This window comes from Orcinus orca, chromosome 5, assembly GCF_937001465.1.
Source record: "Orcinus orca chromosome 5, mOrcOrc1.1, whole genome shotgun sequence".
NCBI lineage: Eukaryota > Metazoa > Chordata > Mammalia > Artiodactyla > Delphinidae > Orcinus > Orcinus orca.
In genome coordinates this window covers 14088307-14115691 of record NC_064563.1, presented here as the reverse complement: position 1 = coordinate 14115691, position 27385 = coordinate 14088307, and the positions used below count along the sequence as shown (strand labels likewise).

The 27385-nt window shown below is 40.3% G+C and overlaps 1 protein-coding gene across 1 annotated transcript in view; it reads right to left on the bottom strand.

The window, feature by feature from the left end:
• Window positions 1-1840: 1840 nt before the first annotated feature.
• The window catches only part of NEK11 (NIMA related kinase 11), a 111261-nt gene continuing 85716 nt past the window's right edge, over window positions 1841-27385 (bottom strand). Inside the window, 9 exon segments of the mRNA XM_049710249.1 lie at window positions 1841-3839; window positions 4915-4918; window positions 5497-5607; window positions 8231-8324; window positions 10105-10161; window positions 10163-10221; window positions 13298-13381; window positions 16685-16763; window positions 16857-17006. Coding sequence (XP_049566206.1) covers window positions 3676-3839; window positions 4915-4918; window positions 5497-5607; window positions 8231-8324; window positions 10105-10161; window positions 10163-10221; window positions 13298-13381; window positions 16685-16763; window positions 16857-17006 — 802 coding nt within the window. The 3' untranslated portion in view covers window positions 1841-3675.

Below are 27385 nucleotides of genomic sequence, written 5' to 3'. Positions count from 1 at the left end.
CTCATTTCTATCATTAGAGATAAGTGCTGCTAGTTCTAGAACTTCATAGAAATACATAGATAAACACATATCCACATATATAAAAATATTCCCATGCATCCTTTCTTGTACAATATTTATATGTAAACATATTCCATAGGAATTCTTTTGTTTGTGGCTTCTGTCTCTCAGCACAGTGTTTTGATATTTACCCACACTTGTGTGTATTGATAGTTTGCTTCTTTTCATTGCTCAGTATTACACTGTATGGATAAACTACAAGTTTGTTTATCCGCTCACCTGCTGATTGACACGACTTGTTTATACTTTTTGGTACTATAAATACAACCGCTAAGAACATTTGTGTTCAGATCTTCTTGTAGACATGTTTTCATTTCTCTTGGTGACTATCTAGAAGTGGAATTGTAGTAAGTAAACATTTTCTTTTTTTAAATTAAAACAATAAAAATATATCATTGTCTGACAGAGTTCAAATCACCTTAACATTTAAAGGGAAGAGATGGCACCATAAGTCATAGGCCAGCCTACAACTAAAAAAGGGCATGTGGGCTTCCTACGAGCAAGCAAATTACGACCCTCTTGAGGTCTAAGCTTTCTCTGAGCACAGTGAGGGGCTCAGGACTTGCTCAAGGAGTGGCTTAAAAGGAAATTAAGTGGCAGCTGGCCAGGATCTGGGTGGGCAGCCAAGACCGACACCAGTGCAGCCTCTGCGTTATGAGAGCCATGCTCTGGGTGGGTCTGGGGCCTCTGAGTCCCAGGCTATTATTCCAGCTTTGCAAGAAATGCTATTCTGAAACTAAGCTGTGAGCTGCTAAAAATAAGGCTAGAGTGTAATGAAGCTCCTGGCAAAAATTAATGTGCAAGTAATCATCAACATTACATATAAGGAGTTAAATAGGAATAATTTCTTCAACATTCCAGTCATGCTTTCTCATTTGATTATAATGGTTATCCATGACTTCAGCTAGATTAAATCAGCTGTTGTCAACTAAATGCATATCAGATGTAAATAATGCCTCACCCTGTCTTGTTTCTCTGCAGCTAACTCCTCAATCCCAGAGGGAATTTCCCAATTCAGCATCTAAAACTGATTAAACATTTGCTGCAGGAGCTTAAAAAAAATGATTGTGTAATTTTATTTTACATATACAAGCTAGATAAAAAATAAATTACAACCTCCTCTGGGTGCTGAAAGTTTGGAGTCAAATCTTGTATAAGGCAAAGCAAATGGGGGTAATAATTAACCACTTCAGAGTTCATCAACAAATTAAAGTTTCCTGTCTCAAAGTTTCATGATTAAGCTATGAGGTCACTAACCATCTTGCAATTACCCACCATCTAACCAATCATCAACCCAAAGGCTACATTTCATAGTTCTTCATAGTCTCCCTTTTCAATTTAATATTTAAGAAAGAATAGAAATTAGAAAATATGAATTTACAGAGAGGAAAAAATAAGGGAAATGTTTAAAGTATTTTACAAGGCATTTGGCCCACCTAAAACTACTATGTGTTTTTGGCTCTCACAGCTTATAATGGGCGTCTAAGTAGTTTCCTTACAGTGTGAACAAGGTGGGCAAAGGAGTGGATTGGCCCACTTCCAGTTTGGCTGGTAACTCAACACATGGTCTGTCATACCAAAACCTCCTGACGGAAGACAAAGGGCAAGGTAAGGAGGATGCCAGCCTGAGAATCCCGGCAGCTCTGTGGTCAGAGATAGCTTAGGAGTAACTTGCACTAGAAAGCAGGAACTTTGGAGTCCTTGAGCAAATTACCTACTGTCTTTGGCTTCTTGTCTGTGAAATAAGTACCCTTTCCTATCTGAAATCTGGAGGCTGGGCCCAGGCCTCTTGATCCTAGGCCACCCACTAAATGCCCTGTCCTGGGGCTTCCTCTTTCTAGATGGCGATGGCCCTCCAGCAGTGCACAGGCTGTCCATATCGGTGCTACTCAAAGGCCTGCCTAGCCCTTGGTTTTATAGCCTTGGAAAGAAAGGCCCAGGGGACGGTTCTACATTTCCAAATTTTACCTTTGGAAAATAACAAATAATGTATTAAAGAAATACCTGGGGACTTCCCTGGTGGTCCAGTGGTTGGGAGTCCACCTTCCAATGCAGGGGATGCAGGTTCCATCCCTGGTGAGGGAACTAGGATCCCACATGCCATGGGGAAACTGGGCCCACGTACCACAACTACTGAGCCTGTGTGTTCTAGGGCCCAAGCACCACAACTAGAGAGAAGCCTGCGCCCTGCAATGAAGAGCCCGCGTGCCTCAACGAAAAGATTCTGCATGCCACAACTAAGATCCTATGTGCTGCAACTAAGACCCAATGCAGACAAATAAATAAATAAATAAAAGAAATACCTGAAAAGAATCTAAATGCAAATCCATCTAATACACATATTTGTCTGCCAGTAACACCCGTTACCAGATGGCTTCCAAAACACCATTTCAAAAGTTGGCAAATGGCAACCTGAAGAGCATCAGGTCCTAGTCTCCTCACAACTGAAGAAGGCAGCACGAGCTCTAACAGCTCCATCAGGAAGACATCGAAAGCAAATTTGGGCTGAGATGACCAGCCAAATCCAAGTTTCACTACCTCCATTCTTTGGAAAGAGAACTCAGCTGCTGCCAGAGAGTTCCAGCCACGAGGATGCACCTCAAGACATTCACCCACAAGGAGAGTGAGGCTACCACACCCCTCCGCCATCCCCACCCCAGGCCCACGGCAGCAGGGACATGCAGCCTCCAACAGCTGAGTCTCCTGAACCACTTCCTGACGTCCTGGCTGCCTCTGACTGCCTCACAGACTAGGGCTCATCCAGCGAACTTCTCTCTTCACTTGGAATGAGACTCGAATTGCGGTCTGACAGTTCTCTCAGCCTTTCCTAGCTCCTTTCCTAACTCCTTTTATGCAGACATTTCCCCTAATAATATCCTTGCACTTCTAGTCCCGTCTTGGCATCTGCTTCTCAGAGGTCGAGACAACATGTCATTCATCCACACATTCATTCACTCAAAGAATGTTCACTGAGTGCCTATGATGTTCCTGACACTTGTCAGCGGCCCTACAGGACTTCAAGGTCTCACGTTCCCAGCCCTGCCCCTCAGAGTCATGAACTGCTTCCCTCTCTTTGGTTTTTACCATGTGCTGGGCATGGAGCTGAGAGCACATCACAGGCCTTAGCTAATTTGCTTTATTCTTGTTTCATGGTAAAGGAAACTGAGACCTAGACAGATTGTTGCCAGGGTCTTCCCTGATAGGGCCAGCTTTTTTACTCTAAAACTCATGTTTGATACCATTAGGCTATGACATATCTCCCCAGTTTGGCTGACAGCTCTGAGCACTTTTTTTCTGGTTCATGAGGGCCAGGGAAACAACTTACTTCAGAGCATTCACAGTCTTACACATGTTAGTAGTGATGCTGTTTAACTCATGTAGAAGCGGAGGTCCCTCATCCAGTACGAGTTTCCAGCTCATCTTCGCTATGACAAAGAAGACAAGAGAGGATGGACAAAGCCCTCAGCTTCTCTGCTTTTCACCACCACAGCCCAGCTCTGGCAAACTGATGGAAGGTGGCCACATACACCCAAGGCTTCTCCCAGAGGCTGGCCAGGCTCACTGGAGGGTCAGCCTCACCAACGCACATGTCATCCAAGAGCAGCCTTCTGCAGGCTAATGCAAACTTATACCATGATCTCCAAGGTCAGCTACGGTGTCCTCTACACTTGACCCAAGTGTGCCAAGGTCCAGGGAAGGAACGGGCTGAGATTCAGGCAGGTTCTCTGAAGCTGAGTCATCAAATTCCTTGCAGAAGGTAATGAACAATTCATGAGAAGCTGATCAGAGGAAACAGCATTACCACAAATGAAACAATATTCTTGTTTAGAAGATGACTTAGAAACAAAAGCCCACCTAATCCTTTCCCTTAAACATGATAACATTTTCAAATCTCAAGAGGGCAGCTTGGAATGAGAGGAACAGCTCTGAATTAACTCGGCAGGTGACCTTGGGCAAATCATATAACCTCCCTTGGCCTGAGTGTCAGGGTCATGGTGAGGGTGAGGCGGGCAGGATGTCCAGCCCTAGTCAGCTTCCTCATCTCAAGACTAGAGGTGCTGGCTTCAATAATGTCTTTTAAATCTCTCCTCCAGCTTTAAAAGCTCTGTGATTCTATGAATTTCAATTTCCTAAAAGAAAGAGATCTAAGAGGTGACATGAAAGAGTTTCCACTTCAAAAAAATAAAAGTTAAACTTCTCAAATGTTTCAATAGGCATGTCAACTAATCACTCTGTGTGTGTGTGTGTGCGTGTGCGTGTGCGTGTGTGTGTGTGTATTTGCCACCCAGAGCTAATGCTGAATTGACCTGTTTTCCTGGGTAAATGGCTTTCATGGAGAACTATTCCAAGAGCATCTTCATATCAAAAGGAGAAAGTTCAAACTAATCTTAAGTGAATAAGTAAAACAAAGCTCTGCTACACCGTGATGTGGCATCTGTGGAAATACAGTCATAAAATATTTTTAAGAAGTCCATTTTTTGTACTGTATAATAATTGTTGCAGGAGGTGAAACTGGCTCCAAATTTCAAAGGGTCACTGATAGAGCAAAAAGCAGAGACTGCACGAAATGTGCCTCTGTGTGCACTTCAGAAATTATTTGGCAACAAGTATTTAGACTCTCAGTTGACTTTGATTTTCTGAGGTTCTCTTTGAAGAGAACAGAATTGTTATAATTGCTTCTCTTAGAAGGAGCAAGACTTGATCTGCTCTTTGATCCCCAGGACTGTTTCACATTTGGAGGCCTGATCTGCCACACAGAACCTTCACAGAAACCATCACACCTGCATACACCCCAGGATAAAAGAAAGACTGGGCTTAGTGTGTGCATCGTGGTGTCTAGTTGTTTTAAGCTACCATCCTTTAAAGAAATGGTGCCAACATGATTCCACAGTCAACTACGCTTCAAGATTTCAAAGCCCAAATTCAGTGGAGCAGAAAATGCCTTCCAGTGTAAAAGGCCCCATCAGTCAGGTTCTGAAAAACAAAGAAAGCCACTCTCCTAAACGCCTCAAAGAATTGTTAAAACATTTAAGAGGTGACACAGCCAGCCTGTCTCTCCCCTAACTGTGTTTCTATCTCCTACAACTGCTTTTGAAATATAATGAGGTTTGCTTCAGCCAGCCAGACAGAAGGAAGAGGACTAAAGAACAGAGCCCCAGCGAGAGGAGGAAGAAATTCAACCACAAATGTGCATCTGGGCAGACAGGAATGTGTGCCTCTTCCTTTTTTCCTTCTTAATCATGTTTTTCTTTAGCCTCTTGCATCCAATTAATCCAGCTTATTTCTCACATTGTATTTCATCATTTTCAGCTCACTGATGCCTTTCCATGAGATGTCTAGACCCTTCAGTCCATCTGCAAAGTATCAGCTCCCCCTCCTTGGTTCTCTGAATATATTACGCCTGCCTCACTCCTGTGCCTGTGAATGTGATCACACTGGTCTCCTCTCTGCCTGGCCTCCTCTCTCCAACCTCCTCCAGGGGTAACAAGAAAGCCTTCCCTCAGGTTGCCCCTCCTTTTCTTCAATTCCCATTAAATGCTCTTTTTCCTAAAGTGATTATAGGAAGTTCTGCTCATCATGGCTTTTCCAGATCCTCTTTCATCTGAAGCTGCTTTCAAGAACCCCAATTTCTGTCCATTACTAATCAGTGTGCGGTCCTGGCCCAGCAGCATAGGAATCACCAGGGAGTTTGTTAGAAATGCAGCATCCCAGGACCCACCCCAGACCAGCCAAATCAGAATCTACATTTCAACAAGACCAAGGTGATTCAGGTACATTTTAAAGTTTGAGAAGCATTGCTAGAAAACATAAGAATTTGGAGAAGGGCTAGTAGACTGAGGTCAAAGACGGTTCTCCTGAAGAGGCGGTGACATTTGAAAGAGAGAAAGTGGGATGCTACTGATGGGTCAGAGGGAAATGGCTGATGTAACTGCACAAAGGAGGGCGAGAGACCTGTGGTGCTGAACAACGCTGCACACTGGGCAGAATCAGCCCAGGGAGGGTCTTCTCTTCAAGAGCCAGGGGCTGCCTGGAGCACTTCCTGCCTACATCAATATGCAACTTAGGAAACTTGCTTCTGGAAAGCTCAGAACCAAAGATGTTGGTGATAACTGAATCTTACATGACCAAAGAATGAACCACCATCTCTGGTCAAGACAGCAGCAGGCACCTCCCTCCTGCCTTTGCTCCTTGCTGATGGACGGGGGTGGAATTGGGAGAAACTAGGCAGACACTGTGGAGGTTATGAGTTCGGACTTCATAAAATCTCTGTGAAATCCTCACTTTCCTCATTTGAACTGGGCCAAGATCTGGACTCCCATGTTCTGTAGAATAATATAGAGCTAATAAAACCTTAAGTGACTTTAGGATCCCCCAAGGGCCCTAATTTATAGAAGGGACAAGACCTCATACAGTGTTGTTGCTTCACACTAATAGTAATCATATTGGAAATGAAAAAGAACATAGAAATGATTACTTTTAAGGCCAATGAAGAAAAGCAAAGAAGTTAAGTAAGTTATCAGACATTAAAATGTAAGATCGTACTTGAAACTACATTTTTATTTGCCATATGCTAACTTTAAGAATAAAGTTATTTAGGCTTTATAAAACAAAATATTATCACGTCTGTACTTCTCAATTTCCAATCTCTGGGGGTAAAATCCCTTAGAAGCAGGGGACCCTGAGCATTCCAGAAAAATGTCCTGGTTTTTATCAGCTGATTAAACAAGTATTTTACATATATTAACAAATGCAGAATTCTTTTCATCATGCCAGACTCTTGTTGGGGATGTGCGGGAATCTGCAGTCTCAATCCTGAGGGGAAGATGACCTACCTCCACAAGTCATCACTTCAGGGCCTCGAAAGTATCTGGGGAGCTGAAGGAGGGTGCTCAGTGTTTGCAGGGGGCTTGGTGGTGTCAAGACCCTTCCCCGAGTAGGGGTCTGACACTGCTGCCCCTCAGCTGGCAACTTCTCCACCCTAAGGTTCTGTGAGCAGGAACCATCCCACCCCTACACCTCTGAGGCCAGCCTCCCTGGGAGTAAGAGATGGTGGAGAACAGGGGTTGGGATGGAGCAGCGTCAGCACCCACATACTGTCTGCTAAAGGACCTGATGGACAGAGACTCCTAAGGTCAATGTAGGCTGGGCCCCCATCTGCTCCAACTTTGGGTTTTCAGAACTCTAAAGCACTCCCAACCACTAAGTAATTGAGAAAAGTGGATCACCAATCAGAGGGAGGTAGAAAACAACGTTCCCACGCTCTGCCTTGTCTGCGAGTGAGTTCTGCCCAGGGCTCCGGCACACCCCAGGGTGCAGAGCCCTGTGATTACTGAGCTACAGTAGAATGAGCATCCCCAGACCTCAGGGATCATCCCCACAGCCTCAGGGGCTTGGTTCTTCCTGCTAAAGGAAAGAATCTCCCTCAGATACAGGGATGACCAATGAACAAATAACCAGAATTTGAGACAATAAAGTTTTCCATAAAAAGGACTCCTTCCCAAATTGTTTTTACCAAAGAGCTAGGAGGTTGGTGTTGATGTCTATTATCCAAATACAACCCTGAAGAAAAACTACCTTAAGTATCAAAGTCCACACCAAGGTCACTGAAGATATTTTTAACCATTAGGGGATGGTATTCAGAGACTTGGGATGCAGAGGACATGAATTTGGGGTGCATTTCATGTGAGTCTGCAACCCTATTATTGGGTATGTATGATAATTCTCCAAAGTTTGAAAGGGGTTATTAACACAACGCACGATGATATGGATGGGAGACAGAAAATAAAGAGGGAAAGAATGAAAAATAAGACAGAAAAAGAACAGTGGACTAAAGAAGTAAAGCAACAATAGCACGGCTGAAATTCAAAATTAGATAGACACACATTTGTTCTGCAAAGTCATACTTTTAACTCTTCAGTTGTTCATTCAATGCAGATTAAGTCATCCTTACGCAGCAGGCACTTGGTACAGCTGCTTTGAATTAGTGCCATCACTAATTGTTGGCCTACGTTCTAAAACAAATCCCAGTCCAGCCTGGAATTGGGCAGAGTTGGTCTGGATGCTTTTTTTACCTACCTTGTCCCTTTTACTACCCAACTGGCCCCATGAATCTGAAGAATCTGAGGCAAGAAAAGGTCTTTTGTAAAATTTAAAACAGAAGCGCACTCACGTGGAGCACATCCACAGTCAGCTGCTGCAAGTTCCGAGATCTCAGTTCTTGCATTTGTTTGTTGTTTTCTTCGTATTTTTCTTCCAAAAGCTTTCTGCATAAAGTGAACATAGAAAAAGAGCTGCAATTTGCTAAAACCACATCTACGTTACACAAGTGTGATCCCTGTTTCAAAAGGCAGACTGGGGTGTAGGGCAGCCAGGCCCGTGGTCTCTCCCTCATCACGTGAGTGCGGTGCAGCCCCACTCGATTTTCCTTTAAAGCACGCAGGATGCTGGCTCTTTGTTCACCCTCAAGAACCCAGAACTCAGGGGAAGAGGGTGGTGCCATTCCTGTGTGCTCTCGGCCTGTGCTGACAAAGGACAGGAGTGTGTCTCTGATGCTCAGGAGAGAGCCCAACACATATGAATAACTGGGTAACAAACCCATAGATGTGGAAAACAGACCTGCATTTCAAAGAATTTATGGAAAAGAATATGAGAGCCACTGTGAAGGGGAATTTTTCTCAGACATTTTCTGTTTCCTCTACAATAGAAGAGTTGAATTTAATAGACCTGGTATTAAACTGGAGGAAAGATTTGCATTCTTGTGATTACTTGTATGCTAATTTATACTTAGATTTCTTGAAAAATCACTGAATATCCCTGTAGTCAAATTTTCTTGTCTATAACATGGGTACATTATAACCCTCATGACAATGGAGTCATTTTCTACCTAAAACACATGACCTTTCTCAAATCCTAGAAACAATAATCAAAACCACTCCAATGCAATTCATTCATAAAATCAAGAACAAACTTATTTAAAAATCATTGCCTTTAATAACAAAAATATTAAATGCCATGAGGTAGATCTATGACGTTTTTGCATATTAAAAACAGTTTTAATTTGAAAAATAAATTGTAATGTGCAAGTTGTTAAATTGCCTTTTTAATCTGTTCCTGTCAGAGATTTAATTTTCCTTTCACCCTCAACCAATGACATGAACCATGGTACCCTGGAAATATCGCCATTCCTGAGGTGTTAGAAATAGATCTGGGACTGTGAGTTGATGCAACAGTCCAAACAACTTTCTTGACTATATTTCTTCAGCAAAATCCACACTTAGTGGTGTACTGGTTTGCACATATCTTCCAACTGAACACTGAATGATATCACATTGGACAGATTTGAGTTTCAGGTCTTTTTTTGTCCCTCTAATTCTTTGTTGGGGCTTCTAAGCCACCAAAAAATTGGCAGAGGAAGAAAGAAGAAGAAAAATTAGGCAATTGGGTCACATACCAGCTGAAAAATCAGTCTTTGAGAAATTGGGAGTTTTGGGCTCTATGGAACCCCTTTTCATGTGTAAACTCTAAACACTTGTGATCTCTCACACCAGCAGCATGCCCAGAGCAGACTGTGAAGGGCTTTACCTGACAAAACAGAGTTGTTTCCAGGCTCCTTCCTAAAGCCAGCAATTTCCGGCAGGTACACAGCAGCCAGGGCTCTGGGCAGAGGGGTTTAGCAAACACCTGGGGAGTGTGGACAGAATAGTGAGGCCACCTTATCACCCCCTCACGGTGCTGTGTACGGAAGGTGTCAACAACAAAGAGGCTTTGTCTGGAGGCTGACCTTATATTTTCATTCCTAATAACCTCCCTGATATTCAATCCTTCTTTTCACACATGACTGAAAGCCTGCTATTAATAGTACCTGGCATCCAATAACCATCTATGGCTCAATAACCATCTTTTGAGGGAATGAGTGAATGAATAAATGAATAAACTGATAAATATGTGCATTTTCTTGTTGTGGTTTTTGCTTTTCTTCAGCAAGTTCCTCTAGAGCCCTGGGAAGCAGCCCAGGGCCCAGGGCACTAAGGGAAGGTCACTTACTTTAGCTTCCTGGCCTCCTCATCAGCTGCCTGGACCTTCCTCAGCCGCATCCTCTCTCGGTGTCATTTTCTGTACCTCAGACAGCGCCCGCAGGGTCTGCAGGTGGATTTTTTCTGCCTATAGATAATAAAGATTCCCATGTGCAACCCATCCCAAACATGCTCAGAAAAATTAAACAAGTATTTTACAGAAGTATCATTACACTACTGAGAAGGGAAAAGCATCTCAAGACATGCCAAGTGAAAACTAATAAACTCTGGGTAGGTAATTAGCCAAGAAGGACTGTGGTTAATTGGCAATATTTTTTAAACTAGATTTTTGTTTAAAAGCAAATTATGTACTTTGCAAATTTCTGCTCATTTCATTGCCTATGACTGCTTTTCATATTGCAAGACAAATTAGGATCTTGGCCATTAAGGAGTAAATAGACTGGCAGACTAATTCAACCATGTGGATAAGACACAATTTTGGAATTAGGCAGGGTTTGAATCCCATCTCTACCACTCATTAGCTCTGTAGCCTTGGTCAAGTTACTGAATTTCTCTGAACCCCAGTTTTCTCATCCATAAAGAATGGGCTGTCCTGAGTATTATATGAGATAATGTATGTACAGTGCCTGACATATAAAAGTATCCCAAAATGGTAGTATTATAATAGCTAAAAGTTATTGAATATGCCTTATCTTCTAGGCTTCATACAGTAGGTATTTTTATGGCAGCATGGCATAGTGATTAATTGCACAGTTAAGAACATTCTCTAGGTTCAAATCCTAGCTCCCAGGCTACATGCTGTATGCCTTTGGGCAAGTTACTTGACCTCTCTATGATTGTTTAAATAATAATAATAATAGTACCTACTTTGTAGGGTTGTTGTGAGTTTAAATGAGTTAACTCATGCAAAGAGCTTATAACAGAGCAAAGCATATGGTCATTACCCCTGAAAATGTTAGCCAATATTATTCGAGAGCCTCTTTAAAGAAATGTGCTTACATTAACCATGTATTGAAAGGTCTGCAACCACATTCTCAATGGCATTTGCTTCTGTGCCTGGCTTGGTTAGGGCCCAATAGCGGAATGCCTTTTGCACGCAACTCCCTCCTTAAGAAACACTATGAGGGGGGGACAGGGAAGGAGGATAAAAATCCCCAAGCACAAGTAAAACAATTTTGTGATAAAAATCAACTTGTATGTAATCCACTGATAAATATTATAAACATGTATGTGGTAGATATGGATGTATGTTTACACTTGTGTGAATACCTAAAGGAATAGACTTAACTAGTCACCAAAATGGGGATCATCTCAGTGTGGTGAGATTTCAGTTGCTTTTTAACTATTTCTTTCATCTTTGGTATTGTCTGAATATTTTACATTAAAAATAGTATTGTTTCTTTAAGCAGAAATAAAGCTATTTTCATCTTTATATTTAGTGTACATAGGAGGGGACAATATGAAAAGTCTGGGGTATATTCATATACTTAGATTGAATAATTGTCAAAATACATATATTTGTTAAATAAAAAACATTCAAGTTTTAAAATGTGTAAGATGACCCCACTTACATTAAAATATATGTACACAGGAAAAAAAAAAAAAAAAAAAAAGAAACACTATGAGGGCTTCCCTGGTGGCACAGTGGTTAAGAGTCCTCTTGCCGATGCAGGGGACATGGGTTCATGCCCCGGTCCTGGAAGATCCCACATGCCGCGGCGCAGCTGGGCCCGTGAGCCATGGCCGCTGAGCCTGTACATCCGGAGCCTGCGCTCCGCAACGGGAGAGGCCACAACAGTGAGAGGCCCACGTACCACAAAAAAAAAAAAGAAAGAAAGAAAGAAAGAAACACTATGAGGAAACTGTAATGACCTCTGTAGGCAGTTCTCATCCCTCTGGAATACAGTTCAGACCAGAGCCTCCAGGGGCCATGCAGTTTTCAGGAATACACATGCTTTATTTTGTAAAACCAGATAGAGCCCCTCAAAACAACCATAGATCTTGAAAATAACAGTGACGATTTGAAATCAATATCTCATAATGTGAAAGATCACCCGAAGAACTGGATTCAAGCACACTATAATTGTAAGCACAGTCAGGCAAACTGTTTCAAAACTGCAGTGCAAAATGATAGTTAAAGTTAGTCCAGTATTTTAAAAATAAGATACCTACTACTCTCACATATCTTGTTAATAAAATAAAATGAGAAGTTCCAGGCATTCCTGAAAAAAATAGGTAGTAACCCAAGAAAACTAGGTTATAGGGGCATGCCTAAAGATGTATCTCCTGAGTTGCAGGGTATTTTAACTGGAGATCATGCATTAAACAAAGACTGAATACCTTTGATGGACCAGTTCCCTCAGTTTGAATGTGGGGATGGAAAACAAACACGGCACAGTTGAGAAACCACTGGACTGGGGGTTAGAGAAGCATATTTGTGTAATTTGGCCTTGAAGATCAAGCTGATGAGGGCTACCATTCTCACTTCACTGCCCTGCACAGCTCTGGGAGGGACTGTCATTCTCGTTGGAACAAAATTAAATAACATTTCTTCAGCAAAATTATAGATTTGGTCTTATCAGTGGTGCCCCCTGGAGTTGTGCAGTACACAGCCTGCACAGGTGTACATGGCTGTTCTGACATAACCTAGTATTCTGGGCTCTTGTAAGTTATGGCATAGAAATTTTGAATAGGTAGGAGAGACAAATGAGATCAGGAAAAAATTATGGCTCTTTGTGAAACACATTCTCTAGTTCTTATGTATATCTCAAGAAAGTAAATTTTGGCTTATTTTCAATTGTCCCAGGACTCTACAGTGTCAGCTTTTCAATAGATACTCTGCCAGTTCCTGTTAAACAACCAACGTGTGAAAGCCATTTATGCTTAATCTGAATGTTCATTAGCATAAATATCACTAAATGTTTGAGAGATGAATTTCTCTATATACTTACAATGCAACTGCAGAGCTACCCTGCAGATCTGTAAGCTGTGCAGAGGTTTAAACTTTTATGATTTCAATTTACTACCACCTGGGGCGAAGGACTTTGGCATGTCAAGTTACTGAAGCTCCTTAATTTCTTGGCAAGACTTAAGTGAATTCTAGGATACTCCATGCTGTCAGCTTAGCACTAATATTTTTTAAGACAAATGCATTTAACATTTACACTCAGTGGGCTTTTTAAAAACAAAACAATTACTTACACAGCATTAATTATATAAGCTGCCTCCTTCTGACGATTCAAATTCTTGTCTTCCAGGGTCATTTCCGAATATTGGCACATCAGGTGCTGAAGAAAAGAACAGCCGTAACATACCTTAAAGACTCTTCAGGGATGAAGAGGCATACAATGACCAGTAGCCTTTTCTGATGTGTAGTACTACTGACCCGTGTCTGAGGCTTGAAATCAAACCCACTGGTAACCATTTTTCCTTCTGTAACAGGTCTAAAACATTACACAGCAGCTCCTGTGGGGTCAGGCTCCTGTCCATCTTTCCAACTTCATATTGCTCTGCCTGCTCTCTTGCTCCCGGTCACCCAGCCACAGGCAGGCCTTCCCTCAGCTCCGAGAACACACAGTTCTCTCCCACCTCAGGGACTGTAGTAGACGATGTCTCTGCTCCCAGTGAAAGCAAACAGGACCCTGTGAGGCTCCTGGGCATGAAAGCCTTTCTGTGTCCCCTATTTGTAGGGAATAGGCTTCAGCCTCCATGACTTTCCCTGAGTTCCAAAGGGCAGGTTCAAACAGTTGCTAATCAATGAAGGGAGGGAATGCAGAGAGAAGGGAGGAGCAGTTAAGAAACAATAGTGCAGCCTTGGGACAGAGTCCTGGTTCTGCCTCAAGGGATGCACATAACAATACCTTTGAGTTCTTCTGCAGAACTAAAACCCCCAACAAATGGAAGATGTTAACTACTTGATGAAGCATTCTTCATTCTAGAGAGAAAGTCAGAGTTTGATAACCTGGAGAACCACAGAAGCTCATCAGGAGACCACCTGAGGCCAGATTAAAGGAGTGCAGGCCCTGCACACACCCTGATCCTTAACAGCAGCCCTGCCCTTGAACCACTGCTATAAAACTCCTCACCAAATCCCCGAGTTGGAACACACAGCTTTGAGGGCATGGGTCTTCTGTGTCCCCCTTTACCTGACAAAGCAATAAGCTATTCTTTTCTACTTCACCCCAAACTTTGTCTCCAAGATTTGATTCATCACTGGTGCACAGAGGCTGAGTTTCGGCATCACCAAGTCCAGGACTAGGGTGAGACAAGCAAGGCACTCACCTCAGGTACAAATTTAAGGGGCATAAAAAACTCAGTAACCAAGATAAATAATATTTTAATGCAGTATTATAAAAAAAAATCAGCATTAATGACAAAAAGCCTTGGAGAATACAATAGCAAAAGTTTAAAAAGCGACAAGACCCAGTCCTGAACTTGCACCATTCTACCTCAGTTTCTAACCGAGCTGAACTTAGGTCTGCTCGCCAGCAAAGCCAATTTAATGATACCAGGTTGTGGTGAAGGAAAGTACAGCGTTTATTACAGGGCACCAAGCAAGGAGAATGGGTAGCTAATGTTCAAAAGACCAGAACTCCCTGATAGCTTTCAGGGAAGTGTCTTTAAAAGCAACATTTGGGGTGAGGGTTGCAGCTCTTGGACTTTCTTCAGATTGGTTGGTGCTGAGGTAACAAGGTGGTGTTTTGGGAATCTTAATCATCAATCTCTGGTTCCAACCAGTCTGGGGTCTACATGCTGGTTGTCATCATATAGTCAACCACCTGGGTAGGGGTCCTAGTTTCTGCAGAACAACTCAAACATATGAATTAGATTATTATATATATCCCTTGGGGAGGAACTAGCATTCTGTTTTATCACTGAACTGTTGTTTAGGCTATCATTACTTTTCTTGCTTGACTGCTTTTCTTTTGTTTCTACATTCCCTCAATTCTCTAATTAGTAACTACCTGAGTCTGTTTCTTGGAACTCAGGAAAGTCTTAGGAGACTAAAGCCTTTTTCTACAAACAGTGGACACTGTTTCAAGAAACAGTGGACATGGAGGGACTTTTATACCTGAGACGGCCCTGCAGGGTCCTGCTTGGTTTTAGCTCCACTTTCATCCTAGCCCCATTGGATCCTGTCCTTGAACGTTTGATATTTTGTTACTATGGACTTCTTTTTAGCATTACTTTTGATTTTTTTAAAAAACACTACATTGCAACATTATTTATCTGGATTACTGAGTTTTTGGTGTCCTCTTTAATTTTGCACCAGGGAAAATGCCTCATTTGTCTCACCCTAGTCCCAGGGGATCTATTGGATGCCTTTTGACTTTTTTGTTTGTTTTTTTGCTCACACACCCTTCATTGTGGTTTTGATCCCAACAACCAGCCTCTTTTCAGAAGTCTGCTCTCAGGCAAGTGGAGAACTATACTCAGGGAGAGCTGAAAGCACCAGGGAGCTCCCACCACTTCCTCCTCTTGTCCTGCTTATCCCACATCTTTAGTGCTTCCCCCACATCTTTAGTGCTTCCCCCTCCAGGGGACATCACCTAAGTCAGAGTTTTGTACGAGCCACTCCCTGTGATCACAACACTCTCCCTCAGGCTCTTTGTAGGGCACGCTGCTTCTCACCATCTCACTGATGTCACAATGTCACCGGCTCCTTCTCTGACCACCAAAGCCCTTCCCTTCCCTTATTTCACAGCATGCTATATTTCTTCCTAGTTCTTCTGATAGTTTACAATTATTTTATTTACTTGCTTACATTTTCTTGGTTACTGGGTCCTCTTACTAGCAGCCAAGCTTCAAAAAGACAGGAGCCATATCTGTTCCTATCATTTTGGCACCCCCCAGTGTCAGTACAGTGCCAGATCTCAACTAATGACTGCACATCAAGTCAGCATCCCTGTTTCCTGTGCCTGAGAACTGGACACTGATGAAAAGGTGTGCCCATTTGTGAAGGTGAATGACTGCTCTGTGGGTCCACTTAAAACTATTCATAAAAATTAAAGGAAATCTGCCCAAGGGATTTGTATTGTAAAAGCCTACGAAGTCTAAAAACAAGGAAACAAACAAACAAAAAAACATCCTGAGAGGACACCATTTGCTTTTTGCTTACCATTAAAGGCAGATTCTCTGCATCGAAATTTTTAATCTACAGGAAAACAAAATAAACTCAGCTAATCAATAAAAAGTATTAGTAGGATACAAAATAAGGAATGGAATAATAAAGGCCCAATGAAACCCCCAGATTTTGTATCATTAGTAGTACATTCTTGCACTAGCAGGGATACACGTACAAAGTGTAGAGGTAAGATTTGTAAGCCAAGAGCTCTAAGGGTGGATGTTGCAGTTAGGCAAAAAATCACAATCCAAACTTCTCACATCTGGGGCACCAGGGAGCTGGAGTTCACACACCTTCCTTGGCAGAGATTGCCTACTAATAATTTCCCCCAACTTTTAAAAAAAAAACCTTGTTTCTCCTTTCTGACTGATTCTTACTGCATCTTATTCCTACATCACATCTACAAGTCCTAGAAGGTATATAAATGCTAATATGTGCTTCCAGGTATCCCTTTCATTTTAAATACCTGTAGTTGTTCAGCAATGTAAGGAATTTTTTAAATTTCTATAGCAAATGGTCTCAATGAAGGACTCTTATTCAACATGCTGTAATGTTTAAAAAGAAAATTATTGTTCAAATGAACTAAAATATAAGTACAATTTAAAATTGCTTCTGCAGCAATACATTTCTTTCCATACCTTTCCATGATGGCATTCAGCTGTCTTGGGTATCTCTCAGGGAGAGAAGGAATGTCGCCTTCAACAATTTTTAAAACGATGGATAAGAAATTGGAGCCAGAGAATGCATGATTCATACAGCACATCTCATACAAAATGCACGCCAGAGACCTGAAGACACAAAGAATTTGAATGAGGAATAAATGTCCTCTTTTAAATTTGATCATCATACAAAACCTCAGATGTGTTAGGGCATTGGTTGTGAGGCACTAACATACACTTTGTTTGTTTTCTATTTAAATAAAACATGTTTACTAAAAAAAAAAAGGAAAAAGTGAAAAAAGAAAGCACAAAATGTAAGTCTGAATGAACACTTTTTGTCAGAGGAGAGCAAACAATCCAACAGGAATATGCCTACACATAGTAGGGACTCAATAAATATTTGATGAAGGTAGTAAGAAGTTTTTGAATCAACCTCTTTGAAGGAAAAGTAAAATGCAGGTAAATATTGTCTTCCTAAGACAGTTCAATTAATGTTATATATGCAAAATAAGATTTAAATTTATTAGCCTAGCCTTCCCTCTAATGTGTATCCAAGCATTCTGAAAAGGAAGCTGGCATCTTTATTAGTTTTCTAAATAGAATCCATTTGCAAGTAGGGTGGGAGAGTGGCTGCCTGCAGCACTCATTAATGTGTATAATTCTCCCTTCAGGAGTATGAAACAATATTAAAGTTCTAGATCAGTCCAACACTAATTTGTGTTAACTATGCAAATCAGTCATCTCTAAACTAGCAGAAAAATCTTTTAAATAATCTACATCATTAAGAAAACCAAGGAGAAATTTCTGCCTGAACTGAGTGTTAAGAAAGAACTTTTCTCCTGAATAATGGGTTATTTTTATCTTCTAGCTATTCTGAATTATGTAACTAGCCAGGTCTCCCTTTTCTTATTATTTGCTTGAAAGATCAGAAATAAATTTGCTGTTGACCTTGTGTAAGCTGTGTTTTATGTAACTTCAAACACTGTCCTGCTTTCTCATGAAAGGCAAGATATATATCAATACATACATACATGAATACCATGATTTTAACCATTTTGTGGGTGTTCAAGAAAATTCTGGATATATACACTGAAAACGTTTCTGTTCCAGTAAATAATAATAACACTAAAAATTTCAAACGGATTGGTACCTTACATATTACAAACCACTTTCATATATATCTCAACAGAGCATCATAACTTCCCAGTGTAATGGAGCCAATATTATATTTTTCCCATTTTATACATGATGAAACTGGCTCAGAGAAGTTAAGTGACTTGGCCAAGGTCACACAAGTGGCCCTGATTGACTCTTGAGTTATGTATTTTTCTTTCCAAATCCGAGACTATTTCCATTATAGAATGCTAGAAAGAGGCAGACATTAGGAGAAATCTCACAATATTGACTAGAACACCAAGATCAATGTCAACCTTATAAATTATGAAAATTATTTGAAGCTCAATAAATTTTCATCCATCCGTAAGACTATTAAATGGTATTTGGTATAGTAGCACATATTTAGATTTCTATACCCAGAAAAACAATTTCCTTCAAATAAAGGTGAAATAAAGACATTTTTAGACCAAGAAAAACTGAGAGAATTCATGCCAGCAGGAAAGCACTAAAATCCTAAAAGAGAATTCTTCCAAAAGAAGAAAGATGATCCCAGATAGAAACAAGGAATGAAAGAAGGAATGAAGAGCACTGGAAAAAGTAATTTTCTGAATATGTTTAAATCAACATTAACTCTATAAAACTTAACTATCTTACGGGATTTAAAATTATGTGGAATAACATTTCATGACAAAAATAATGCAAAAGACAGAAGAGGGTAAATGGAGTTAAAGTATCATAAGGTCCTAATATTACTGGGAAAGTGGTAAAAGCAGTAATTTTTACTAGACTGTAATAAGTCAAGAATGCATGTTATAACTGCTAGGATTACCACCAAAAAAATAGTAAAATAATGTATAACTGAAAAGAATAAAGCTAACAAGTTACTAGAGGGAAAAAATATCAAATAACAAAATTCAAATTAAAAAAAAGCAAGAGGGACTTCCCTGGGGGCGAGTGGTTAAGAATCCAACTGCCAATGCAGGGGACATGGATTCGAGCCCTAGTCCAGGAAGATCCCACATGTCGCGGAGCAACTAATGCCTGTGCACCACAACTACTGAGCCTGTGCTCTAGAGCCTGTGAGCCACAACTACTGAGCCTGTGTACCACAGCTACTGAAGTCCATGTGCCTAGAGCCTGTGCTCTACAACAAGTGAAGCCACCGTAATGAGAAGCCTGCGCACCACAACAAAGAGTAGCCCCCGCTCGCCACAACTAGAGAAGGCCCGCGAGCAGCGATGAAGACCCAACACAGCCAAAAATAAATAAATAAATTTATTTTAAAAATAAAAAAAGTTTAAAAAGCAAGAAAGGGCAGAAAAAGGAACATAAAACAAGCGGTATGTGAAGACTAAAAAAGAAGACAAACTGTCATTAAGCATTTCAACATGATTGTATACATTAAAAAGGTCAAAAGACACTACAAGCTATTAGAATTCACAATTGAATTTAGCAGGTTGTTGGATACAAAGGTCGTTTCTATAAGCCTGCAGTAAACACATTTTAAAAACAAAATTAAAAATGTCATTTACATTAACATCACAAAATGTCAAATATGTAGGAATAAATCAAACGTAAGATGTGCAAGACCCTACACTGTAACCTCAGTACATTGCCAAGAGAAACTAAAGAAGATCTAAAAAAAAGAAAAAAAAATAGGGAGGGATAGATCCACACTCTTGGATTGGAAGGTTCAGTTTATGAAGATGTCCATTTTTCCAAGAATGACCTAGTGCAATATTGATTCAAATCCTAGCACACTTTTTTGTGGGAGTTGACAAGCTGATTCTAAAGTTTACATGGAAATGCAAAGGGACAAGGGTAGCCAAGGCAACTGAAGAAGAACAAATTTGGAGGTCTTGTATTACCAAACAGCAAGATTTATTATGAAGTTTCACTTCTTATGAAAGTATGATATTGGCGAGGAAGAAAAAATAGACCAGTGGAACAAAATAGAGGGCTCAAAAACAGATCTGCATGTATTCAATCACTTGACTAATGCAAAGATGAACTGCACTGTGGTAGAGGAAAAGATGATCTTTTTAATAAATTATGCTAGGCCAATTGAATAACCATATGGAAAATATTGTATATTGACTCCTGTCTCACATCATACACATGCACAAAAATCAATTATAGGTGGATCTAACTGAAAGATAAAATCATAAAATTTTTAAGAGAAAACAGGTACATGTCTTCCTGATCTTGGCATAAGCAAAGATTTTTTAAATAAAATGCAAAAAGCACTAACAATAAAGTTAGGGACTGATAAGTTGGACTTCATTAAAATTATAAACTTCTGTTCACAAAAAAACACCATTTGGAAAGTAAAAATGAAGATACAGAGTGGGAAAAGATATTTGCAATTCAAATATCCATCTAAGACTGGTATCCAAAAAATTCCATAAATCAAACAATCAATCTTCTACAAATCAATAAGAAAAAGGAGAGAATCCAAGAGAAAAATGGCCAAAAGATTTGAAGAGACACTAAATGGCCCCAAGTCATGAGATGTTTAACATTTTTAGTCATTAGAGAAATGGAAATTAAAACCACAGTGCACAGTCATCAGAATGGCTAAAATGAAAAAGGCAATTATCAAGTCAGTACCTGTTAGGTTTTGAAAAAGTTTTCTTGAAAAGAAGAAAGGGTAGAGCTATACACTAATATAATCATCAGATTGAACCAAATACTTTTACCTGTGTGGGTATGTGTAAAATATTTGTGTGCTGTGAACTGCCCCAATATACTTCTTATTTCCCCAGAGAAGAGTCTAATTCTAACTTCAAGAAGTTTTCTTATACTGACACAATATAGAGCTACAAAGGACTATCAAGATTTGCTAATTCCAAATTCTCACTGTATTGATGAGAAACCAAAGTTCAGAGAGAGGGAAGGACTTTGCCTGGAAAGGTGCCATGTTAGATCAGCTTGTTTGATACTGGTACTAGTTCTCATTCAATATTTCTTAAAAATGTTTTCTAAAAAATTTATATTGACTACCCCCTGCTATATAATCTATTGTATAGGTAATAGTTTGAACACTGAAAAAAAAATACATTAAATTCATAGGTCCAAGAGGTAGAGGCTATCCAGGCACCCACACACACTCTTCTGAGCCTTGTGGGCTCTTAGTCTTCTTCAGGACTTGAGCTGAAGCAGAACAAAGCCAGACAATCTCTCCTGGCTCTGACAGGTCTGAACAGTTAGATGGGAGCAATGATCCCTGACCCAGGACACTTTGAGCTGTCTTGGGAGCAGACTTTTATATTGTTTCCACCCATAATACAAATGGAAACAATAACAACGATAATAATAATGAAAATGACAGCTGAAATTTTAATGATGGTGTTTATTATAAGCCAGGCACCCTGTTCTATGTTCCTTACATACTCAAACTAATTTAATCATCCTCACAACAGTCCTAATGAAGTATGAACTATTATTATCATTGCCATTTTCCAGATGAGAAAACCCTAAAACTGGGTAAATTGTTCAAGGTTCCATACTGAGTGGGTGGTAGGGCTAGTACCGCAACACAGGCTGTCTGGCTCTAGAGACAGAAACTCTATGCTATCCTGCCTCTCAGTGCTGTACCAATCAGAGCATTTCAGGTCCTTAAGGATGTCCTTCAATAGGAAATCTTGGCTAGCCCTGAGAGAAGCCTTTCAGGCAGAAGTTGACTTCCCTGATTTCAGGTCCCATCTGGAACCATAATCCACCATCAAAGATCCCTGGGGCTTTAGACAAGCCATGCAGTGTATCAGACCCCGGCAAATATAGAAAACACAGACAACTAGATGTTCTGGGGCAGAAGGAAAGGAAGGCAGGCAAGTTTGGCCTTTGCTTTTCTGTTGCTTGGCAGGGAAAGAGGGTTAGTGGTGTATTAAGCACAGTGAGTTGATCACAAAGTCAAACCCTAGTTTTATGGAGACATAATTCTACCTGAGTCATACTTGATGAATGTATTGAGGATTATAAAAAGATGTGGAATTATCTGGCTAGACAGACTACAGAACAATTAGATCTAGAGACCAACTCAGTAATCAATTTTGATGCAAAACTATTCTTTTTTGGAAATCCTCTCAGCTACACTGAAGGCACGCTGCTTTCCATTTACCTATTTTATTTTGATCTACTGATATTTGCTGGGCTGGAGCACATGGAAAAGATTTCATTTATTACCCAGTAACTTGTGGAAAGGGACCTGCTATGGTCCCAGTGCACATGCCTGGCATGGGAGCCAGTAACTGAAATATGAGACAATCTGGTTGTAGAAACTACCATGACACTTGGAGCAAAAGATTTTTTGATTATCCTGTACCAGTTTTACAATCTATTTTCTATGTATACTTTTTATTCTAATAACTATATGTCTGTGTATCTGTATGTCTATGTTTTAATTTTCTCCAGTTTCTAACCAGGCATTTCTACATGGGAATAATTACATTATCTCAAGCTCATCACTTTTATCCTTTTTGAAGACTTTTCTCTTATTTGACTCCCAGGTCTTAAATATGGCAATGCAAGAGCAGGGAAGGGTGGGGGGCCGGGAGACTAATTGAAAAAAACAAGAGGTATATTTAACTTAGAAGTCTGTAATTTGCATTCCTTTCTTTTTCCAAAATAGAGCCAACTGTGAAGAAGTAAGCAAATAAATCCCTGAGGGGGTGAATGTGGCAGTGAAAGGGAAAGCTGGGATCAGGTGAGAGCGAAGCAAATTATTCCTGAATTCCATGAACTTGCCATCTGTCCAAGTTCAACAGAACTGCCCAGTGGATTTCTGAAGCACAGATTGATAATAAATTGCAAATTTAACTCCGACTTTGTCTTGTCTCAAGGTAATTAAATTTACCCTTTGAAACCTGCCCTGACTCTGCAAAGAGAAACCTACCACACAGTGGTGCATGACTCTGGTTAGGGAAATTTTATTGATCTTCTAGATAATATTTTTACTTGATGTAATCCTAACATATCCATCTAGAAAAGAGTATACATAATTCATGCAGGCGAATAAATAGAGTAATAGAAATTTAATACAAGAGTAGCAGGTTTTGCTTTAGTGTGTGTTACCCTAAATAAAAGTCTTTACCGTGGTATTGTTGAATATCAACAAAAACTCAGTCTAGACATGATAAACAACACTGAGCTGCTTGAACAAATTTTAAGAAGCATATTATGTTAATAACTAATGTTTATTAAGGCCCATCACATCCCAGAACCTCTATTAGTTCTTCCCAAGCTTTCATATGCATACAACAAATCTACCAAGGAATTTGTTAGAATGCTGATTCTGAGTATTTGGGGGGAAATGGTGGTTACACTGGAGCATAGTTTCTGTATCTTCCTTGAATCCCCATGTAAAACAGAACAGCTAGATAGAAAAACTATAATCCAGGGCCAACATTTTCAACAAAGTTAGGTGACAATGTGTCTCCTTGAAACTCAAGGTACAAGTACATGGAAACAAACCACAATTACCACATGACCTGCACAATATCAGCATCTGTGTGAGAAGAAGCAGAGAGAGTCAATGGAGTGATTGAAGGACCCAACAGTAGAAGACCCTCAAAACAGTCAACAGGTACTCACTGAAAAGCACAGGGGGCCAATCTAAGAACAGCAGCTAAAACTCATAGGAGTTCTGCCCAATCCAAAAGCAGGGTGAATGCAAGAAAACCTTACGGTAAGGCCTGAAGGGGCTGGAGCAGAATAGCTCAGGACTATCCAGTAGAACTTTCTGCAATGATGGAAATGTTCTGAATTTCTGACTACAATAACCACTAGCCACATGTGGCTATTGACCACTTAAAACATGGCTAATGTGTCTGAGGAATGGAATTTTTTAAAAAATATTTAAAAGGAAAAGTGAATGCAGGTGCGCTCACCCCTTTTTACAAGAACACTGGAATCACAACTAACTGCTGAACAACCATTGATTAAAAAAACGCTGGAACCTACCGTAAAAGACACCCAACATCCCAAGACAAAGAAACAGCCACAACAAGATGGTAGGAGGGGCACAATCGCAATAAAATCAAATCCCATACCCGCCGGGTGGGTTACCCACAAACTGGAAAACAATTATACCCCAGCTCTCCCACTGGCGTGAAAGTTCTGAGCCCTATGTCAGGCTTCCCAGCCTGTGGGCCCGGCAATGGGAGGAGAAGTTCCAGAGAATCTGGCTTTGAAGGCCCGTGGGATTTGACTGCGGCACTTCCACAGGACTGGGGGAAACAGAAACTCCACTCTTGGAGGGCACACACAAGGTCTTGTATGCACCAGGACCAAGGGAAAAAACAGTGACCCCATAAAAGACTTGGCCTACCTGCTCAGCAGACCTACCTGCTAGTATTAGATGGTCTCCTGCAGAGGCAAGGGGTGGCTGTAGCTCACAGCAGGGACAAATACATTGGCAGCAGCAGTTCTGGGAAGTATTCATTGGTGTGAGCCCTCCTGGAGGCTGCCATTAGCCCCAAAAAACAGCCTGTAGGCTCCAGTGCTGGGACACCTCAAGCCAAACAAGAAACAGGGAGGGAACACAGCCCCACCCATAAGCAGACAGGGGATTAAAGTTTTATTGCGCACAGCCCTGCCCACCAGGGACAAGACCCAGCTCTACCCACCACCAGTCCCTCCCATCAGGAAGCTCGCATAAGCCTCTTGGATAGCCTCATCCACCAGAGGGCAGACAGCAGAAGCAAGAAGAACTACAATCCTGTAGCCTGTGGAACAGAAACCACAATCACAGAAAGTTAGAAAGAATTAAATGGCAGAAGAATATGTCCCAGATGAAGGAACAAGCTAAAACCCCAGAAAAACAACTAAGTGAAGTGGAGATAGGCAACCTTCCAGAAAAAGAATTCAGAACAATGATAGTGAAGATGATCCAGGATCTTGGAAAAAGAATGGAAGCAAGGATTGAGAAGGTGTAAGGAATGTTTAACAAAGACCTAGAAAACTAAAGAACAAACAAACAGAGATGAACAATACAATAACTGAAATTAAAAATACACTAGAAGGAATCAATAGTAGAATAACTGAAGCAGAGGAATGAATAAGGGACCTGGAAGACAGAATGGTGGAAATCACTGCCATGGAACAGAATAAAGAAAAAAGAATGAAAAGAAATGAAGACAGTCTAAGAGATTTCTGGGACAACATTAAATGCACCAACATTTGCATTATAGGCATCCCAGAAGGAGAAGAGAGAGAGAATGGACCTGAGAAAATATGTGAAGAGATAATAGCTGAAAACTTCCCTAACATGGGAAAGGAAACAGTCAATCAAGTCCAGGAGTGCAGAGAGTCCCAGGCAGCATAAACCCAAGGAGGAACACACCGAGACACATAGTAATCAAATTGACAAAAATCAAAGACAAGGAAAAAATATTAAAAGCAACAAGAGAAAAATGGCAAGTAACATACAAGGGAACTCCCATAAGGTTATCAGCTGATTTCTCAGCAGAAATTCTGCACGCCAGAAGGGAGTGGCATGTTATACTTAAAGTGATGAAAGGGAAGTCTCTACCCAGCAAGGCTCTCATTCAGATTTGACAGAAAAATCAAAAGTTTTACAGACAAACAAAAGCTAAGAGAATTCAGCACCACCAAACAATGTCTAATGTCTAAAGGAAGTTCTCTAGGCAGGGAAAGAGACCAGCAACTTAAAACAACCTTGCACATATATAGACTGTTATATCGAAACCTCATGGGAACAGCAAACCCAAAAACTACAATAGATACAGACACAAAAAAGAAAAAGCAACCCAAAAACCATACTAAAGACGCTCTTCAAACCACAAGAGAAGAGAACAAAAGAGAAAGGGAAGAAAAAAGACTTACAAAACCAAACCCAAAACAATTAAAAAAATGGCAATAGGAACATACATATCAATAATTACCTTAAATGTATATGGATTAAATACTCCAACCAAAAGACATAGACTGGCTGAATGGATACAAAAACAAGACCCATATATATGATACCTACAAGAGACCAACGTCAGACCTAGAGACACACACAGACTGAAAGTGAGGGGATGGAGGAAGATATTCCATGCAAATAGAAATCAAAGGAAAGCTGGAGTAGCACTACTCATATCAGACAAAATAGACTTTAAAATAAAGACTGTTACAAGAGACAAGGAAGGACACTACATAATGAGCAAGGGATCAATCCAAGAAGAAGATATAACAATTGTAAATATATATGTACCCGACATAGGAACACCTCAATATATAAGACAAATACTAACAGCCACAAAGGGAGAAATCAACAGTAACACAGTAATAGTAGGGGACTTTAACACCACACTTTCATCAATGGACAGATCATCCAGAGAGAAAATCAATAAGGAAACACAGAACTTAAATGACACATTAGATCAGATGAACTTAATTGATATTTATACAGCAATCCATCCAAAAGCAGCAGAATACACATTCTTCTCATTTGCACATGGAACAATCTCCAGTATTGACCACATGCTGGGCCAAAAAGCAAGCCTCAGTAAATTTAAGAAAATTGAAATCATATCAAGCATCTTTTCTGACCACAATGCCATGAGATTAGAAACAAACTACAAGGAAAAAAACTGTAAAAAAAAAAAGAAAACACAAACACGTGGAGGCTAAACAATATGCTACTAAACAACCAATGGATCATTGAAGAAACCAAAGAGGAAATCAAAAAATACCTAGAGACAAATGAAAATGAAAGCACAATGATTCAAAACCTGTGGGATGCAGCAAAAGCAGTTCTAAGAGGGAAGTTTATAGAAATACAATATTACCTCAGGAAATAAGAAAATGTCAAATAAACGACCTAACTTTACACCTAAAACAACTAGAGAAAGAAGAACAAACAAAACCCAAAGTTAGCAGAAGGAAAGAAATCATAAAGGTCAGAGCAGAAATAAGTGAAAAAGAGGCAAAACAATAGCAAAGATCAATGAAACTAAAAGCTGGTTCTCTGAAGAGATAAACAAAGTTGATAAACCTTTAGCCAGACACATCAAGAAAAATGGGAGAGAGCTTAAATCAGCAAAATTAGAAATGAAAAAGGAGGTGCTACAACTGACACCATAGAAATACAAAGGATCATAAGAGACTACTAAAAGCAACTGTATGCCAATAAAAGGGACAACCTGGAAGAAATGGACAAATTCTTACAAAGGTACAATCTCCCAAGACTGAACTAGGAAGAAATAGAAAATATGAACAGATCAATCACAAGCACTGAAACTGTGATTAAAAAACTCCCAACAAACAAAAGGCCAGGACCTGATGGCTTCATAGGCAAATTCTATCAAACATTTAGAGAAGAGTAAACATCTATCCTTCTGAAACTGTTCCAAAAAATTGCAGAGGAAGGAAAACTCCCAAACTCA